The sequence below is a fragment of the Suillus discolor genome, assembly GCF_016758755.1.
Source record: "Suillus discolor strain FC423 chromosome Unknown F5147scaffold_49, whole genome shotgun sequence".
NCBI lineage: Eukaryota > Fungi > Basidiomycota > Agaricomycetes > Boletales > Suillaceae > Suillus > Suillus discolor.
In genome coordinates, this window is record NW_024541296.1 from 272,236 (window position 1) to 291,985 (window position 19,750).

Genomic DNA, 19,750 nt, shown 5'->3' on the forward strand with positions numbered 1-19,750 from the left:
TTTACCACTCAACATGTGCCACTTGCCACGTGTTTGCTAATCATCATTGGCCATTTGCCATTAATCCATTATCGATTTGCCATTTTCATTGACCAGTCACCAGTCACCAATCACCAATCATCATTGGCCAATTGCCAATTATCAATTATCATTTGTCATTCACCATTTGCCAATCACCAGTTGCCATTTGCCATTTGCCAATTGCCACTCCTGAATGGCCATGGACAATCACTCATGTTTGCCTAGGAAGAAAATGATCATTCCACAGCTTGTTTGAGTTCTTTTTCAGGTCCTTCATAGTCCTTAACTAATGCACCTGATTCCAAATGTTTCAAACCTGCATACATGTGTAAAAACAAATGTCCATAAAATACCAGCATGCACAGAGGTGCACTAGGACATCAATTTATATGTGAACTACCATTGATTGGCAACTGGTGATTGGCAAATGGCCAATGCATCAGCAAATCCCCAGGTTCCTTTTTGTCCCTTAATGTTTCCTTATATGCCTTAATTTGCATAATAAGACAATTTCAAGAAACTCGTTCACACTTAAAATAAGGAGGTCATGATTCTCAAGGCGGTTAGATCAAAAAAGGCACTATTATTTGAGACATGGAGTGAGATACAAAAAAGTAGGCTAAGGGGAAATAAGGAGGTCGATGAGTCAAAGGACAAAAAGGAGCAGATGATATTAAGGCAGCAGGTCCAAAAAACGTCGAAAAATGCATAATAGTGCGAGTGGCAGCTGTGCAAATAGATGAGACTGAAGGTAGGGAGGTGGACATATGAGTTCTGTAGTAGGATATCAATGTCAGATTGAGAAAACTTACAGCTGCAGTTGCCAGTGCAAGCGCGGCTTGGTGTCCAGGTAAGCCACAATCAATTATGTCAATTTTCTCATATCCTTGGATAGCATCAAGGTGGGCAGCAAAAACATGCAAGATGAATTCAGACAGAAAGGCTCCAGGTGAGTCCTCGTTGTCTGGGTCTTCATACACAAAGCACGAGTCCTCGAGCTGATATTCAGCATATTTCTTTCGTGCCTTGGGAGCCTGGAAGTCGTCATTTGAAGTAAAAAACATCACCAGGACACTGACAGCAGTGGAGCCAAGACTCCCCTCCACTCTGAAATCCTTTGACAAACCTGCTGAAATGTAGTTTACTGACTTGAATACGAAATAATATTTTACTCACCACGTGAAACCCACCACTCCAGCTGTCGGCCTCAAATTCTCCGGGTACACCGTTGTACACTACACTGAAAATATTATAGCAGACGTCCGAAAGTTTTTCATTGGGGATGGTCCAAGGATAGTTAGAGTTTCCGACCCAGTACATTACTGCTGGAAGGAATTTAGAACACCATTTTCCGTTCTGAGCATGGCTGCGTAAGTGAGCGTTCTTGGGTTTTTCTTTCTTGAGGCTGATCGTCTTTCGTTGGTTGGCTGCACTTTCGGTTTTGACAGGCTTCGAGTCATCTGACTTAACAATATCAACTGACATCTGTCGAAGGAATTTGTCAGCTCTCTCGCACTATGTCAGTAAATTGAAAATTCTGCATACAGAGGTTGTGAGCCGAGTTTTCACTGCTTTGTTGGCCTAGTAGATTTGTGGTAAGTGATTCACTAGTTGCATTATCTGATCCTTACCTTGGTACCAACCTCAGGCAGCTGCTGATCTACCATCTTGACATCATCATCCATGTCGTCTACTGGATCATCGACATTAGGGCCTTCATCAGCATCTGGATCATCTTGGACTTTGCATTCTTCTTCTTCCTCCAACGAGTCAGAAAAGGCACACTTCTTTCCCCTGGATGCATCTTTGGCAGTCTGAAACATATGCACAATGTCCTGCCTTCATTCTAGTATACTACCCATGAAGGTGTGATTTCACTCACTTTCCCAGCCCGATTTCTAACCATTTGCTCGTCAAATGTCTCAGGTGCATCAACATCTTCTGTCCACTCCGAGTTGTTGTTCGAGACCGCTGACAATACTATTAGCCTCACTCAGAAACACAAGTTAATTCATACCCTGAGCACTTTGTGTACTTGATGGCACAGAGGGCTGCAGTTGGGACTTGGACACCACATTTTTCACCCACTTCCTTACTCCCACTTCCTCTGAACATGGTGTGGAAGACTCGGATGTGCTATGGGTCAGCGAACAAATAATATCAAAATAATACAAGGTGAGTTCTGATAGAAGCAGCATCGTTGTTCGAAATAGGAACCTACAATGTTCTTTTGATTTTCCCATCAGTGCTTCCCACACACGTCTGACTTAAAGTGGATACACTGGTGTTAGAAACCTTTTGATTTGCTTTGACGCCGTCCTTAAAGGTGATCTTTAAATCTTGATACTTGTTCTTCCCCGTGTTCACAGCATTTTGAGTTGTGTTTGCACTGCCAGCTATATCAGTCAAATTTGAATGGTAAGTCCTTGCAATAGTATTTTGGATCACCGTGTATCGCTTGCTTACATGTTTTAGGGCCCGGCATAGTCATCGCTGCATTTTCCGAGTCCAGGGACGACACTAAGGGTTTAGTCTTCTTCAATAGTGGGTGAGGCTTTGGTCTAATGAGTGGTCCAAGGCCAGCAAGCTGGGCACTCTGCTCAACAGCCATGGCATCCTCCTTAGCAGCAATCTGCTTGTGAGTACTGTCCAATGTGGCAGCCTTAGCTACTTTCACTGCTGCTTTCTGACTTTTTTCAGCCGCAACCACTTCCCTGGGATGTTGTACTCGATTTGCACGTTGACAGTAGGTGGATATCGAATGTGGGGTGGTAGAGAAAGAGATGAAAACAGTGAGGCTTTTTATTTGAACATGTAATAGTGTACAATTTATACACTTAATGCAGCTCAAACTCTGCATCACTCCCCAGTACTTTGCTGCCACCTTATCCACTGCCCAACATGGCCCCAGGGACGATCAGGCTTGTTTGTCAGGCTCCAGGCTGCAACCATATATTCAAAAACAAGTCTGGTCTGACAAAGCACAATCACACGAAGCATTTGGTACTCCCACAGATCAACCGAACTGTCCTAGGTCCTGGCTTCATATCTCCAAGGGCACGATCTCCAACTCCAGCAAGGGAAAATGATGATCATTTTCATCATGGTGCAGAGGATGAGCAGGAGAATCCAGGATTCGTACCCAAAGAAGGTACTTGGGTGGACATGGGACACTTGTTCTGTGTGTTCCATCCACATCTCACAGGTAGGTGTCTTTTATCGAGTCCTTTCTTGCTATCTACTTGAATGGTTTTTATCACAACTCAGGGCTTAAATGTGACGCTGATGGTGCATTTATTGAGCAAGATACGCCTCCCTTGCCGCATATGGATGCCCCACCAACCGACTGGACACCTTATCAAAACAGAGTTGAATTCAAGACAGCAGAATTCCTCTTCACGCAGAACCAAATGTCCACAAAGCAAATTGACACGCTCCTCGACTTATGGGCTGCAACCCTCATCAGGCACAATGATGCTCCTCCCTTCGCAAACCACAAGGACATGTATGCAGCCATTGATGCGACCCCACTAGGTGATGTCCCCTGGAAGAGCTCCATGATGTGCTACAATGGCATCAAACTACAACAAATCCTGACTTTGATGGGGAAATCGAATTTTCGCCCTACTGTGACTACACCACTGACAACAAACGGTACTGGAAGAACCTTATGTCAGGTGATTGGGCATGGAAGCAAGCAGTATGTTTTTTTCAAGTCATAATCATAGCATGCTGACAATCATATTAAGGATCTTATTGCTCAAAATCTGGAGACCCATGGTTCAACATTTGTGCCACTGATCATGGGAAGTGACAAGATAATCATCTTGGTTGCTACTGGACATACGGAGTATCACCCACTTTACCTATCAATTGGTAATATTTTCAATAGTGTGCGACGTGCACATCGCAATGGTGTTGTACTTGTTGGGTTTCTTGCTATACCAAAAAGTGAGTACCCACACGTCAATATCTCGTATTGTAAACTCATGTTGTTTGTTTAGGCACAAGAGAACATAATGGGTGCAGTCATTACAGAAACTTCTGGCAACAACTCTTCCAGCGGTCCCTGGCAATTTTTTTTGAATCTGTGAAAATGTTCATGGAAACTCCTGATATCACGCGCTTTCCGGATGGCCACTTTTGACGAACGATATATGGCATTGGCCCATACATTGCTGATTACCCAGAGCAGGTAATGCTATCTGGTGTCATGCAGCGATGGTGTCCACAGTATGACAAAATTTGTTTTATTTATATTTTTTCTTAGTACACGCTTTATAGGTGTCTGGCAGATCCCAAAGATCTTGACAGTGGTCAGCCTTGTCTGCATCGGCGTGAAGAACACACAGAATTACTTGTTGACCAACTGACGTGTAAACAGCTGTGGTTCAAGTATGGCATCATTGGCGATCTCATTGTAAGTTGCATACTGTGTAAACTTACTAGGCCTTATATAAATTCTCTCTGCTAGCCATTCACCAATGATTTTCCTCATGCGGATATCCATGAGCTTCTCTCCCCCGATCTTTTGCACCAAATCATCGAGGGAACTTTCAAAGACCACTTAGTTGATTGGGTGGAAGAGTACTTGACAATCACACATGGTGCTCACCATGCAGCCGAAATTATGGATGATATTGATCGCAGGTATGTAAACTATCGAATGTTCAACGATGACTACTGACGACACTAAAGGATAGCAGCAGTAGCCCCATTTACTGGGTTATGATGCTTTCCAGATGGGCACGGATTCAAGCAGTGGACTGGCAATGACTCTAAGGCATTAATGAAGGTACACTGCAGTAATTTCATTTGAAGCCTGTGCAAGTCAACTCATGAAATATTTAGGTCTATATACCTGCAATCAAAGATCACGTTCCTGAAGACATAACATGTGCGTTTAGTGTGTGCCTCGATTTTTGTTATCTTGTACGGCATGAGGCTCTCACTGAAGATGATTTTCTACAAGTCCAAGAAGCCCTGGACCGTTTCCATCAATACCGGGAGATCTTCAAGACAAGCGGTGCGACAAAGTCATTTTCTCTTCCCTGCCAGCATTCTATGTGTCACTACATCTTGATGATCCGACTTTTCGGGGCACCCAATGGCCTTTGCTCCTCCATAACGGAGTCTAAACATATTAAAGCAGTAAAAGAACCCTGGCACCGCTCTAGCAGGTTCAAGGCAGTTGGTCAAATGCTGCTAACAAACCAGTGCCTCGACAAAATTGCAGCTGCCCATGCAGATTTTGAGGCACGTGGCATGCTTCATGGCTCTTACCTCTCCAAAGCTTTGCGAGAACTTCAAAAACATGCATGATCATTTGAAATAATATTTAGCACTTCTCATCCCACAACAGGTCACAATAATCATGAAGATAGCGACTCGGATGATGACACAATAGTTGACACAGATCTCCCTGGGCACCTGCAAGTTCATGAACCTCAAAGTCAATCCATTTAGGGAGATGACGTTGAAGTTCTCGATGGAACTGTGGAATCCCATGTTGAACTTGGAGTGACAACCCATAAGTCAATTCATATGCTCCTCAACCCTTCTTCATGATACTTAGGTTGTGTCCTGGATGTCAATACACTTGGCCTTCAACTCAACCTTCGGCATTTCCCTGCCATGATTCAAGAATTCCTCCACAACCAACTCCATTTGATGGACCCCAACCCTGCTCCTTTCAATCCTGCAACAGCCCCGATATTCTTGGGGAAAGTGACACTTTTTAACTCTGCTGCTGCAATATTCTATGCGCCTAGTGATCTGAGCGATACTGGAGGCATGCGCCGTGAGCATATCCGGTCAACACCATCATGGCGGGGTGGTGCAGCTAGGCATGATTGCATTTTCGTTAATTTGGATGCTGACATGGACTCTCCCATGGGCGGGCTTGTGGTTGTGTGGGTCCTAGCTTTTTCTCATTCAAGTATCGAACATCATATTTTCCTTGTGCCGTTGTCCATTGGTACTCTCACATACTTGAAAGATGTGATCTGGACACGGGCATGCATATTGTCACACCTGCAACAACTGACAATGGTACTCCAGATATTTCAATTATCCATATTGATTGCATCTTTCATGCTGCCCACCTCATTCCAGTATACAGGGCAAATTTTATTGCTCGTGGAACTAATCCGCATGACTCGTACAATGACTTTGACTCACTGTCGAGAACTTTCTAGAGACGGTCTACCACCCACCTGCACCACGTCAGGTAGGTATTATAGGACCATGTACAGTGGCCTTGAACTCACTATCGAGAACTTTAGATCTAAAGATGTCTCACCACCCACCTGTGCCACCTCAAGTAGGTATTATAGGACTGTGTACAGTGGCCTTGATCTCACTAGCTGATGGTGGACCGTGCTTGATGTCGTAACACATTACTTCATGCAAAAAGGAACTTGAATTTGGGCGGGGAAACATGGAGGTTATACTGGTACAAGGCTACCAAGACGATCGGTGAGTTCTTGTCAAAAATAAGATGCCCTAGCACTCACCAGCATCTGCAGTACACTTGAGCGACATGTTGTGCCCCTTCCTGCACCAAAACCACCTCTCCCAGCAACCAAGCGAGGTTCCCATGCCTTCCACTATTGCCTCCGCCTCTTCTGCCATCGCCTCTGCCCTGATCGCCTCCTCCACGCGAAACGCTACATCCGACCACTGATGTCTCCTCTGAGACCTTCCTTGTCTGCAATAAGCCAATTTTGAAGCCATGTAACTGTTACGCACTCAAATAGATCTGTTAGGCGGAGCCCTAAGAGGGGCGTCGTCCGCTAACGTTCGTGACGTAACCGGAAGGATCCGGTATAGCAAGTGAGACTGGCGACGACGAGTCGGCAGCGATCACAGTACGCGCGTGTCACGTGACTTGGTAGACGGATGTCTAAGAAGTCACTCAAGGTCAGGACTGTCTTGTCCGGACGATGAGGTCGATCGAGGTAGACTTAGTCGCGAAGAGCGGCTAAGAAAAGATACTAGAGACTGAAGCTGAGGGGGCTTCAGAGGGAAGTATGTTCCAGGGAAGATTGAGTAGATTCAAGTTAGAGAATCTAGTACAGAGTGACCGACTACTTATACTAAGTGGAGAGGGTTAAGGGCAAGGCTACCGCACAGTAGGTAAGGGTAAGGGGGATACGAGAATGGTATAGGTGCGTTGGCAACACAGCCAGATTAGTGATGGATGGTCGAAATGGGAATGAGACCGAGAAACGTTGGAACGGACCAACGGTACGAATACAACGTGCGGGAATCCGCAGTCAAGAGAAACAGAAAGAAGAAAGCCACGTTGGTGGCACGAGTCAGACCGAGTCAGAGGTGCGGGACCACATTGGTGGTCGAATCAAGAGAGGAACGTGCGTACACGTGCATAGAGGCGGATGATGCGAGGGACGGGAACGGTCCCGAGGATCTGGTCAACGGAAAGTCGGTAAAGGAGGACGAGCCGGTAGATGGTGAGGGCGAGGATGAAGGGAAAATGATAGGGGGGCCACGTGACTGATGTTACTTGTAACAGTAACATACTATTGTCTCGTTGATCAATGATTGACGGGATAGTGACAGTAAAACTTACTGTTTGTTTTTTTCCTTCGAACTTTTGCGTTTTGAAACTGCTTGTTCGTTGTGCACTTATTTTTTCGACTATTTGGAACAAGCTAATTAGTTGGTAAATAGATGTAAATAAGTTGTATTGATTTTTAAAACATATGCATTTAGTGATGCAGCAGCCTTGATCTCACTTGTGTGCCTTCACTGCCTTGTTCTAAGTATCTCGCCTTAGATTACCTTAGGCACACTTGTAATTACATCGGTCCTTAGAATAAATTGAACTAAGTATGAAAATAGTGACCTATTCGCCTTAGACGCCTTGGTAATATTTTTAAGTAATCTAAGGGACGAAAAGAAACCCGGGGATTTGCTGATGTGATGATTAGCAAACACGTGGCAAGTGGCACATGTTGAGTGGTAAATAGCAATTAAATGGCAACTGGAAATTGCTGCAAAGCAATTTGTAACTGTTGAGTTGTGATTGACTATTGGCAGTGGAGGACGTATGTTTGTCCATTTCAATGGTTTCAACTTGTTTCAGATGTACAAATTTTAAATACATTGAAATATTCTGTTCCCAATTTGTTTCTTATTTTTCGGTTGAAAACATTTTATATTTATTGTGACTGATGGTCACAATGTTGTTCTGATTTTTCTGTCAGACAAACACTGGAGACATTGAAATGGTTGTGCAGTTTTAATTTTTTTTGCTCTTTTCCATCAGACAAACTCTAAGTTAAGTTTTTGTGTTTCCATTCAATAGTGGGACTCAGAGTAGATTTTTTAAACTCACTAAAACATAACTAAGACTCGGTAAACTTTGAAAAAACTCGGCCATAGATGGCCAGCACATATTGGAGTTCAAAACAATACTTGTGCATTTCTGAGAGATAATGGAAGATATTGGGGGTAGCGTGCATGATAGAGAATGTAGATATACGTAGATATGTCAAAGTAATTAGTCTGTCAGCCTCCAAACAACGAATGAGCACCTAGACCCATCCCACAATTGCGCGAGTGAACAAGTGTCACAAGGAGAGGGGAAGGGAGCAGAGCCAAACACCTCATGACTGTGGTATGTTGGTGTCTGGGGCTTCCGCGGGAGAAGAAAGGTGTTTTTTTCCACGGGAGGGGGAGAAGGGGAAGCCGCATATGGCCGCTTCTGTCCCACCAACCTGGGGGGACTGTGAAGGCTGATGACACGACGATGGGAGGAGTCAAGCTCCATCCCGTTGTCATCGTCCATGTCAACGTCCCCCCCATCCAACATACCCAGTGCGTTGCCAAGGGGGGCAAAAAAAGGACCATTGTCATCGGCATGGGGGTCGTTGTCGAGGTCACCATCTGGATCGTTGATTGGACTGCCCCCAGTGCTGGAAAAATGAGGAGGGGGGGGATGCAGAGTACTTGGGGGGGCGTGCTGAGCGCCCGTGGGACCGGGCCAAATGCTTGGAGGAGCGCACTGAGCGCTAGTGTCAGGTGGGCTCCAGAGAGGGAGCTGAGGGTCCGGGGGAAGTGGCTGATGGTTTTGGGGAGGGAGCTGAGGACCAGGTAGATTCGTAGAGGGACTAGCTCCCCCATGTGGACGAATGAGCGCAGAGAAATCTGCAGCGCCATCAGGAGGTATAGGATGATGAAGAAGCAGGGAAAGATCTGGGAGGGGCATCCTCATATCTGGAGTTGTTGAGGGCAATGGGCAGCACAGTGGGGATGGTAGGTTGCTCGCTGTCATGCAAGATGAGCTAGACTTAGCACACTGACCGTGGTAAAATTTCAAACTCTGATTGAAACTCCGCTTATCATCACACATCAGTTAGGGGGGATGATAAGGGAATCATCTCTCGATCTTGAGCTCTCACCATGCCTTGCCCATCCACCAGGCAAGATCTTCTTAGTGCAGTTGATAGAGCTGCACTGTCATCAGCCCAACTCCAATATCAGCAGGTGTTGGAAGCTCAGGAGTCAAACTCTGACTCCAGCTCCAATTCCAACTCTGATTCCAACTCTGATTCAACCATGGACATCACCTCCTCACCCACCCTTTCCTCCAACACCACTAGTGAATTTTCTGATGAGTCCAATGACTCTGATGATATCGCTACACGTTATAAGCATCTTCAGCACCGAATTGCGGTGCTCTGTGATGAGGTCACAAGGGCTTGCGTCCTTAACAAGCCAGATGAACCTCCCCTACGAGCTTCCCAGCTGCACATGCTTGTTATGAGAAACACCGCCCTTATTTATTTCGCCAGAAGCTATGTGTTGACCCTGTCATTTTTGACGATATCCTCGATCAAATCTCTGATCATCAAATATTTTTCAACTAATCCAATAATCCCCAGCTTCCCATTTCCATCCAGCTTGCTATCTTCCTCAATCGTGCTGGCCACTATGGCAATGCGATTTCTCTTGAGGATGTTGCCCAATGGGCAGGTATAAGTGTTGGGTCAGTTGTGAATTGCACGAATCGTGTGATGATTGCACTGCTTGACCAGCATGACAATTTTGTTGGTTTCCCACACCCTGATTCAGAGGATGCTGAGCTTGCTCAGCAATATGCAGAGTCCAAGACTTGTCCTGAGTGGCGCAATGGCATTCTAGCTGTTGATGGCACCACAATTAATCTCTACGCCAAACCTGCTCATTTTGGTGAGACATTCTATGACAGGAAATCTAACTATTCCCTTGGCTGTCAGGTATTTTTTTCCCCTCCCCTCATGGTCAACAATTAAATATTTTTAGGCAGCTGTTATGCCTCATACCCTTATCATTGTTGATTATGCTCTTGGTCATCCCGGAAGCATCCACGATGCCTATGCTTTCCGATCAACTCGTCTCTATCAACAGCACGAAGCCCTTCTGCCAGATGACCATTGGATTTGGGCTGACAGTGCATATCCACTTGAGAAGTGGTGCATAGTCCCTTTCAAGAAGCCCTGTAATGGAAGGTTGACTAAGGACCAGAAGACATTTAATTATCATCTTTCCACGGTGTGCTCCTATTTTTTGTGATTTTTTGTGATGGTTTGGTGACTGATTTTTATTTTTATTTAGGTTTGTGTGCGTGTTGAGCACGCATTTGCCACTCTTAAGAGGCGGTTTCAATCCCTCCGAGAGCTTCGCCTCAATATTCACACAGAAAGAGAGCTTCAGATTGCTGTCCATTGGATTATGTGTTGCATCATCTTGCACAACATGATCATTCGATTTGAAGCACACCATCGCCAGCAGAATGCGAAATTCCCTCGTTCTCAGAGGTGGGCTGAAAGGGAGGCCAGAGAATTTGCAGCTCAAGAGATGGAAGATCCTGATGGAGATGAAGTTGTGGGTGATAGGTCATATGAGGGTACTCCAGGGCAAGCTTCCCATTTGAGGATGATGGATCAACTGTTTGACAGTCCTCACTCAAGAGCTGAACACAGGGAAGGGTAGCTTGAAAGGACCAGAATCATATTGGCAACCATAAGGTATATGTATCACTACAAGAGATTCAACAGATGTAACAACAGATGTATGTAAAAAAACAATCAAGCAGCTAAAATTAACATGACAACAATGAAAAAAAAACACGAAAATCACAACACATATTCAGACTGATGGTGACGAGGATGAGGGACTGGCACCTGCGGCACGGATCATCATCTCATATTGGATCTTAAGGTGCCAGGTCTCAGCCTCCCTTTCCTGCAGGGCAGCTGCAGCCTGAAGGCGCAGAATCTCCTTGTCCTTGGCCTCCTGCTCACGTTGATGCATGGTGGCCGAAATGAGGACTTCGTGTGAAAGATTTTCATGGCGCTACTGAAGATCCTTCTTCTGGGCTTGATAGTTCATCTTGATGGCATAGCGCTTGTTCCTCGACTCCTGGCACTCAGAGATGTCGGTCTGCATGCTCCGGATATCTTCGCTGAGCATGTTGAGGTTGTCCTCCATGTCCGCTGCAGAGGCTCGCTTCTTCTTTGAGCTGGCCAAGCTCCGTGGCTTCGCAGACAGCGATGTCTGGGATGCCGTTGGTGAAACATGATAGTCGGTCGATATGAAGGATGAAGATGCCGTGGACGAGGGAGTGGAATGGCTGCGCGATATCCCTGACGACGACGCAAGCGAGGAAGGTTTATGTGGCACCTGGCCACCAGGGGAGGCAGAGCCAAACGCCTCACGACTGTGGTATGTCGGCATCTGGGGCTTCCGCGGGAGAAGAAAGGTGTTTTTTTCCACGGGAGAGGGAGAAGGGGAAGCCGCATACGGCCGCTTCTGTCCCACCAACCTGGGGGGACTGTGAAGGCTGATGACATGACGACGGGAGGAGTCAAGCTCCATCCCATTGTCATTGTCCATGTCAACGTCCTCCCCATCCAACATACCCAGTGTGTTGCCAAGGGGGGCAAAAAAAGGACCATTGTCATCAGCATGGGGGTTGTTGTCGAGGTCACCATCTGGATCGTTGATTGGACTGCCCCCAGTGCCGGAAAAATGAGGAGGGGGGTGCTGTGAAGGGGGGGGATGCAGAGTACTTGGGAGGGCGTGCTGAGCGCCCGTGGGACCGGGCCGAATGCTTGGAGGAGCGCACTGAGTGCTAGTGTCAGGTGGGCTCCAGAGAGGGAGCTGAGGGTCTGGGGGAAGCGGCTGGGGGTCTGGGGGAGGGGGCTGAGAGTTTTGAGGATGGAGCTGAGGGAGCTGAGGGTCTGGTTGAGGGAGCTGAGGACCAGGTGGGTTTGTAGAGGGACCAGCCCCCCCATGTGGACGAATGAGCAAGTAGTAATCTGCGGCGTGGTCAACTCCTGGCTGGGAGGTGAAAATCTTCGCGCCGATTGTTGGATTGGAGAAGAGGAATGGGTGGAGCTGGTCATACCAAGGGAACTCCAGTAATACTTGTTCTTTAAATCAAATAAATCAAACAAATATAAAAACAATGACAAAAAACTCACTGTGAAGATTGGCGGCTGCGTGTTTGTCAAGCAGGGTGACGCCAGCGCCGGTCTTGTTGAACTTATCGTGGTGATCCCTAAACAACTTCCTAAGACTTTAAATATTTAAATTAGTGGCAACAAATCTGAATAAAGGAGGCCACTTATGCAGTGCAGTGGTTGCCCACTGATACATTGAATTTTTTCGGGTCCTCAGCGTATAACGCTGAATATTCGGAGTCCTTCTCGAAGATCAGCTTCGACAAGATTCAATAGATGTCCTCTTTGTCCCTGCCAGAGGGACACTCCTCAGTGCTAGAACTGGCGGTCTTTTTCCCCTCGTAGAAAAGAGTGCGTGCATCGGAAGGATTAGTGGTAAGGTGGGTCACGAGAGTGTCTGTGCAGTGGAGATCTTGGGCCCTGGTCCAATGGACGATTATCTTCGGTCCAGCAGCCTTAGGAGGCTGATTACGAGCGGGATTGGACCCACGTCCTCGATATTTCCCTCTTCCACGGGATGTGGATGGATTTGGGGGCAACTCCATCGCCTTTGGGCGAGTACGACCATTTGCTTGAAGCCTTGCAGAACGGCGGACACGTTGGCGGACAGTAGGCATGGTTATTTAGACTCTGACTTCATGCCGGCCGACTCCTCGTTGTTGGCTGTGCTAGAGTGCTGTAGGGATTCATTTCTGGCTAGGCTTGTAGAGACTGTTTTTACCTTACCTTATGTTGGCACTTTGTAGCTTACATAAGGAAGTTACCTTTTCACCAGTTACCAGTATGAGTCTGAGTCTTGAGCAGTTTTTATGACATTTCCTCTCCTCTGAGCCTTGAGCCTGGTCCAGAAACCCTTTAGGGTCGAATAGCAGCTAGGTTCTGCAAGACCCAACATTGTTCAGACTCACCATCTGAATTGTTGTACCTTCAGCGCTTAGCCAGTGTTTTACCGAGCGCTCTAGTGAGTTTAGAACTCTACTCTGATTCCCACTAATGTTTCTCAAACATCATAACCTGTGTTGCTTCCAATTTGTCCAGAATTTTGTTCAGCCACAAATGTAAACATTATTTTGCAATTTTAATGTGAGATATAATGAGAAAATTGAGATCATAAAATTTTGATGTATTCATGATTTGTGTGAGAGATAATCCAGAAAACCATTATATCTTTGTGTCATAATTTTTAGGCAGATAAAATGAAAGATAAATTTTGACCTTTTTTTTCAAAAAGTTTACTGTTTTTTTGGCAGAAAAGATAGATCCCACACCCAGTGTATGAAGGGAGGGAGGGACATATAAATATAAAGTAGAAGAGACAACATATTAGCAAGGGCATACAAATAAAACAATGGAACAATAATACAATATAATTGGATCAAATCAAATGGAGCCACAGAATCATGAATAGACTGGCTATTGAATATGAGAGCATGAAGAAGTGCCAGGTTTTTTTGTACATAAATCTGAAATGAATCACTGGACCAACAGCCTATAGCTTGAATACAATCAGCTGAGACACCCAAAGCTGCTAGAGATGTGGCACCTCATGTATATAAGGAGTGACCCAATATGGAATCAGGAAAACCAAGCTTGCAGTTAACATAGAAGTAGTAGACTTTGGAATAGGAATAGGAATATTATATTGACTCAATTGAATGTATAACAACATTTTTGTTCTATGAAATCACACCTTGACATTTCCTTATCAAGATCAATGTCTGAGATGCTGTCCATGAGCAGATATTTAAGACATGTTCTAATAGCAAAAATGCATCATTCAACAGATTTCAAACTCCATAAAGAAATAATATCAAGGCATATTTTTATAGAAGAAAATATTTTATCATTGATAGGTTTCAAACCTGTCACAGTTCAGGAGAAACAGATTTTGAGTCTGGTGATCACTTGCAATTTCATCTTCAGCAGATTTTGAACCCACAAAGACAGATTTAGATTTTGTTGTATCAACTGCTTGGCTAAGACCAGTTGGATGCACTTCCAATGACCTCATTCAAAAGTGAATCCTCAAGGCACATTTATTTGCATTTTGTCAGTTCTTTCAATATACATCATTATACAGATTACAGACCTGCTTAGTTTAAGAGAAATATATTTTGACTCTGGCAATCACTTGGGATTCACTTATGAATGAATTCATTGGGAGTGCATCCAACTGGTCTTAGCTGAGCAGTTGATACGACAGAATCCAAATCTGTTTCTCTTCAGACTGTGCAGGTTTAAAACCTGCTAATGATAACATTTATTTTATTTTATGAAAATGCACCTTGATGGTTTGAAACACATTGAATGCTGCATTTTTTCTATTAGAAGATGTCTTGAATATTGAATCGTAGACAGTCTCTCAGACACTGATCTTCATTAGTCTTAGTCAAGTTGCCACCAGAGTCAAAATCTGTTTCTCTTGAACTGTGCAGATCATAACATTTTCTCATAGATAGTTTTCTCAAAAACTTATTTAAAAATAGTCCTAGCCACTATTGAAACCCATCAGATGACACACTTTTTTCATATTGCAACATGCTCAATTGAATATGCTAACATTCATATTGTTGGCTCTCATATCTTCACCCTGCACACTTCATAGTATTATTCCACTCAGTTTGCTTCCTTGCAGCAGTCAGATCCTGATGGGTGTGAGGTCAAAATTCTGAGAGTAAGAAACAGTGTCCAATGCCAAAGCATTGGATCTGAGATTTTTGGGTTTTTGGTTTAGAATGAAAATAAAAATGTTATCATTGGTAGTTTTCAAACCTGCACAGTTCAAAAGAAACAAATTTTGACTCTGGTGACAACTCGACTAAGACCAATGAAGATCAACATTTGAGATGCTGTCTTTGAGCAGATATTCAAGACATGTTCTAATACAAAAAATGCATCACTCAACAGGTTTCAAACCTATAGACTTCAATAGAAACAGATTTTGAATCTATTGTGGCAATGACATGGCTAACATCAGTTGAGATCAGTTTTTGAGAAAATCACTCATGAGACAATTGTCAAGGATGTGTTTTCATAGAAAATATATTTTATCATTGGCAGGTTTCAAACCCGTGCATTCCAAGAGAAACAGATTTTGACTCTGGTGATCACTTGACAATGTCATCTTTAGCAGGTTTTGAACTCACACAGACAGATTTAGATTCTGTTGTATCAACTGCTTGGCTGAGACCAGTGAGATGCACTTCCAATGGACCCATTCACAAGTGAATCCTCAAGCCAGTTCTTTTAATATTATGGTCACCATAATTAATTCTTAGGCCTGCTTATCTAGCAATTGCTCTGAAAAAGTGCTGATGGCAGACTACTACAGTGGGCCAATGATGTTTGTGATGTCTTTTGGATTAATAGCTGGGTCATGAATGACAACTGACAATGGAAGGATCATATATGATTGGACTCAAGGAGAATGTTAGAAATTAATGTTAGAACTGACAAAATGCAGATAAATGTACCTTGAGGATTCACTTGTAGATGGGCTCAAATCATGCTTTGGGGTTTCTATAGCTTTCATCCCACTGTCATGCAGTGCAAATATGTTTTCCATCTCACCTCACCTAATTTGCTCATAGACTAAACTCTATAAATTCAATATATGACCAAAGTCTTGATGTAAACTCAAAATGATAAGTACAAGAGCAATTTTATTTTATTCAAAGGTCTTGACTTGGTTGAAGAAGAAGAGCAGATTACACATCAAACTTTTAAGTTTGATCCTAATGACCTGAGGAATGAGAAAAAATACACATCTTTCAAGGCTGAGATTCAAGGCAAAGATTCAAAAGAGCCATCTAGCCATTATTCACTTATGTATAAGGTTGAAGTGCACTGTATTTGAGACCTTTCATCATCATGTTGCTCTCCTCTTGCTTTTTTAAAGTGCTGTATTGCGGTCTGTATTCAATTTATCTGTTCAGCTGAGGAAAACATTGCAAGTGACAGGGATAGTAGACTTGCCTTTGCAGATTCACTTCTGAATGTTTTCTTTAAAGATGGATCTAACCAGTGTTAGTCAAACAGTTGCTGCAACAGAATCCAAATCTGTGTCAAATCTGTGCATGTGGGTTCAACTGTGCTATGGGAGTGCTTGAAACGATACAGTGGTAGTGCATTGTAGAAAGCTAAGTTACAAAAAAACAGAAATAGGTGCATATGCCTCACTAAACATGCTTCCACAAGGCAGAGCCAAAGTGCTTGTAAAGAGAGTATGTAAATATATATAACTTGGTGGGCAATAGCATGGATAAAGACCACCATATCATAAGTGCATGAATTCACTGGATTCTGAGCTTTCATATTTTTGTACTTGCATCAGGAAATGTTAGGGTGTAATTGCATAGAATAAAAATATTACCATTAGCAGGTTTGAAACCTGCACAGTCCAAGAGAAATAGATTTTGACTCTGATAATCTCATCCTTAGCAGGTTTTGAACCCACATGCACAGATTTGACACAGATTTGGATTCTGTTGCAGCAACTGTTTGACTAACACTGGTTAGATCCATCTTTAAAGAAAACATTCAGAAGTGAATCTGCAAAGGCAAGTCTACTATCCCTGTCACTTGCAATGTTTTCCTCAGCTGAACAGATAAATTGAATACAGACCGCAATACAGCACTTTAAAAAAGCAAGAGGAGAGCAACATGATGATGAAAGGTCTCAAATACAGTGCACTTCAACCTTATACATAAGTGAATAATGGCTAGATGGCTCTTTTGAATCTTTGCCTTGAATCTCAGCCTTGAAAGATGTGTATTTTTTCTCATTCCTCAGGTCATTAGGATCAAACTTAAAAGTTTGATGTGTAATCTGCTCTTCTTCTTCAACCAAGTCAAGACCTTTGAATAAAATAAAATTGCTCTTGTACTTATCATTTTGAGTTTACATCAAGACTTTGGTCATATATTGAATTTATAGAGTTTAGTCTATGAGCAAATTAGGTGAGGTGAGATGGAAAACATATTTGCACTGCATGACAGTGGGATGAAAGCTATAGAAACCCCAAAGCATGATTTGAGCCCATCTACAAGTGAATCCTCAAGGTACATTTATCTGCATTTTGTCAGTTCTAACATTAATTTCTAACATTCTCCTTGAGTCCAATCATATATGATCCTTCCATTGTCAGTTGTCATTCATGACCCAGCTATTAATCCAAAAGACATCACAAACATCATTGGCCCACTGTAGTAGTCTGCCATCAGCACTTTTTCAGAGCAATTGCTAGATAAGCAGGCCTAAGAATTAATTATGGTGACCATAATATTAAAAGAACTGGCTTGAGGATTCACTTGTGAATGGGTCCATTGGAAGTGCATCTCACTGGTCTCAGCCAAGCAGTTGATACAACAGAATCTAAATCTGTCTGTGTGAGTTCAAAACCTGCTAAAGATGACATTGTCAAGTGATCACCAGAGTCAAAATCTGTTTCTCTTGGAATGCACGGGTTTGAAACCTGCCAATGATAAAATATATTTTCTATGAAAACACATCCTTGACAATTGTCTCATGAGTGATTTTCTCAAAAACTGATCTCAACTGATGTTAGCCATGTCATTGCCACAATAGATTCAAAATCTGTTTCTATTGAAGTCTATAGGTTTGAAACCTGTTGAGTGATGCATTTTTTGTATTAGAACATGTCTTGAATATCTGCTCAAAGACAGCATCTCAAATGTTGATCTTCATTGGTCTTAGTCGAGTTGTCACCAGAGTCAAAATTTGTTTCTTTTGAACTGTGCAGGTTTGAAAACTACCAATGATAACATTTTTATTTTCATTCTAAACCAAAAACCCAAAAATCTCAGATCCAATGCTTTGGCATTGGACACTGTTTCTTACTCTCAGAATTTTGACCTCACACCCATCAGGATCTGACTGCTGCAAGGAAGCAAACTGAGTGGAATAATACTATGAAGTGTGCAGGGTGAAGATATGAGAGCCAACAATATGAATGTTAGCATATTCAATTGAGCATGTTGCAATATGAAAAAAGTGTGTCATCTGATGGGTTTCAATAGTGGCTAGGACTATTTTTAAATAAGTTTTTGAGAAAACTATCTATGAGAAAATGTTATGATCTGCACAGTTCAAGAGAAACAGATTTTGACTCTGGTGGCAACTTGACTAAGACTAATGAAGATCAGTGTCTGAGAGACTGTCTACGATTCAATATTCAAGACATCTTCTAATAGAAAAAATGCAGCATTCAATGTGTTTCAAACCATCAAGGTGCATTTTCATAAAATAAAATAAATGTTATCATTAGCAGGTTTTAAACCTGCACAGTCTGAAGAGAAACAGATTTGGATTCTGTCGTATCAACTGCTCAGCTAAGACCAGTTGGATGCACTCCCAATGAATTCATTCATAAGTGAATCCCAAGTGATTGCCAGAGTCAAAATATATTTCTCTTAAACTAAGCAGGTCTGTAATCTGTATAATGATGTATATTGAAAGAACTGACAAAATGCAAATAAATGTGCCTTGAGGATTCACTTTTGAATGAGGTCATTGGAAGTGCATCCAACTGGTCTTAGCCAAGCAGTTGATACAACAAAATCTAAATCTGTCTTTGTGGGTTCAAAATCTGCTGAAGATGAAATTGCAAGTGATCACCAGACTCAAAATCTGTTTCTCCTGAACTGTGACAGGTTTGAAACCTATCAATGATAAAATATTTTCTTCTATAAAAATATGCCTTGATATTATTTCTTTATGGAGTTTGAAATCTGTTGAATGATGCATTTTTGCTATTAGAACATGTCTTAAATATCTGCTCATGGACAGCATCTCAGACATTGATCTTGATAAGGAAATGTCAAGGTGTGATTTCATAGAACAAAAATGTTGTTATACATTCAATTGAGTCAATATAATATTCCTATTCCTATTCCAAAGTCTACTACTTCTATGTTAACTGCAAGCTTGGTTTTCCTGATTCCATATTGGGTCACTCCTTATATACATGAGGTGCCACATCTCTAGCAGCTTCCTTTCTTTACCTATACATGTATCTCTTCAATGATCACAGGTGGACATACCGAAAGTATAAGGACGCGCGTACGTGGCATCAACGTTTAGACTCACTCCATGCCAACTGGGCTTCTATCCTCCCTGCATTAGTCATTGCATTCCTTCAGTGGAAGGCAACCGGCAGCAGTGCTGTATATGAGCTACCACCAGGACCTGAGTGTTCCGCAATGGACTCAGCAGACCTCTCACTTACCATTTCCATTGT

The 19,750-nt window shown here is 43.1% G+C and overlaps 5 protein-coding genes across 5 annotated transcripts; 1 reads left to right on the forward strand and 4 right to left on the reverse strand.

Annotated features, from left to right (window-relative positions):
* Positions 1–257: 257 nt before the first annotated feature.
* F5147DRAFT_655191 (uncharacterized protein) lies at positions 258–2,632 on the reverse strand (the record flags this gene model as incomplete). The annotated part of the gene is made up of 9 exons (XM_041433945.1): positions 258–337; positions 422–509; positions 834–1,169; positions 1,198–1,506; positions 1,653–1,835; positions 1,904–1,992; positions 2,039–2,157; positions 2,282–2,417; positions 2,488–2,632. The coding sequence occupies 9 exons, from the start codon at positions 2,630–2,632 to the stop codon at positions 258–260; spliced, it is 1,485 nt and encodes a 494-aa protein (XP_041290043.1).
* Positions 2,633–2,922: 290 nt separating this feature from the next.
* On the forward strand, positions 2,923–6,218 carry F5147DRAFT_746938 (uncharacterized protein; the record flags this gene model as incomplete). Its single annotated transcript, XM_041439895.1, has 10 exons — positions 2,923–3,226; positions 3,289–3,650; positions 3,771–3,972; positions 4,026–4,119; positions 4,306–4,441; positions 4,496–4,671; positions 4,720–4,729; positions 4,873–5,281; positions 5,597–5,937; positions 5,961–6,218. The coding sequence occupies 10 exons, from the start codon at positions 2,923–2,925 to the stop codon at positions 6,216–6,218; spliced, it is 2,292 nt and encodes a 763-aa protein (XP_041290044.1).
* A 2,327-nt stretch (positions 6,219–8,545) lies between these two features.
* F5147DRAFT_776536 (uncharacterized protein) lies at positions 8,546–9,253 on the reverse strand (the record flags this gene model as incomplete). Its single annotated transcript, XM_041441866.1, has 1 exon — positions 8,546–9,253. The coding sequence occupies one exon, from the start codon at positions 9,251–9,253 to the stop codon at positions 8,546–8,548; it is 708 nt and encodes a 235-aa protein (XP_041290045.1).
* Positions 9,254–11,382: 2,129 nt separating this feature from the next.
* Positions 11,383–13,108, reverse strand: F5147DRAFT_655194 (uncharacterized protein; the record flags this gene model as incomplete). The annotated part of the gene is made up of 3 exons (XM_041433946.1): positions 11,383–12,461; positions 12,513–12,607; positions 12,798–13,108. The coding sequence occupies 3 exons, from the start codon at positions 13,106–13,108 to the stop codon at positions 11,383–11,385; spliced, it is 1,485 nt and encodes a 494-aa protein (XP_041290046.1).
* Positions 13,109–13,723: 615 nt separating this feature from the next.
* F5147DRAFT_581301 (uncharacterized protein) lies at positions 13,724–14,035 on the reverse strand (the record flags this gene model as incomplete). Its single annotated transcript, XM_041431594.1, has 1 exon — positions 13,724–14,035. A coding segment is annotated over one exon (312 nt), but the record flags the coding sequence as incomplete, so codon positions are not given.
* Between the last annotated feature and the right edge of the window lie 5,715 nt (positions 14,036–19,750).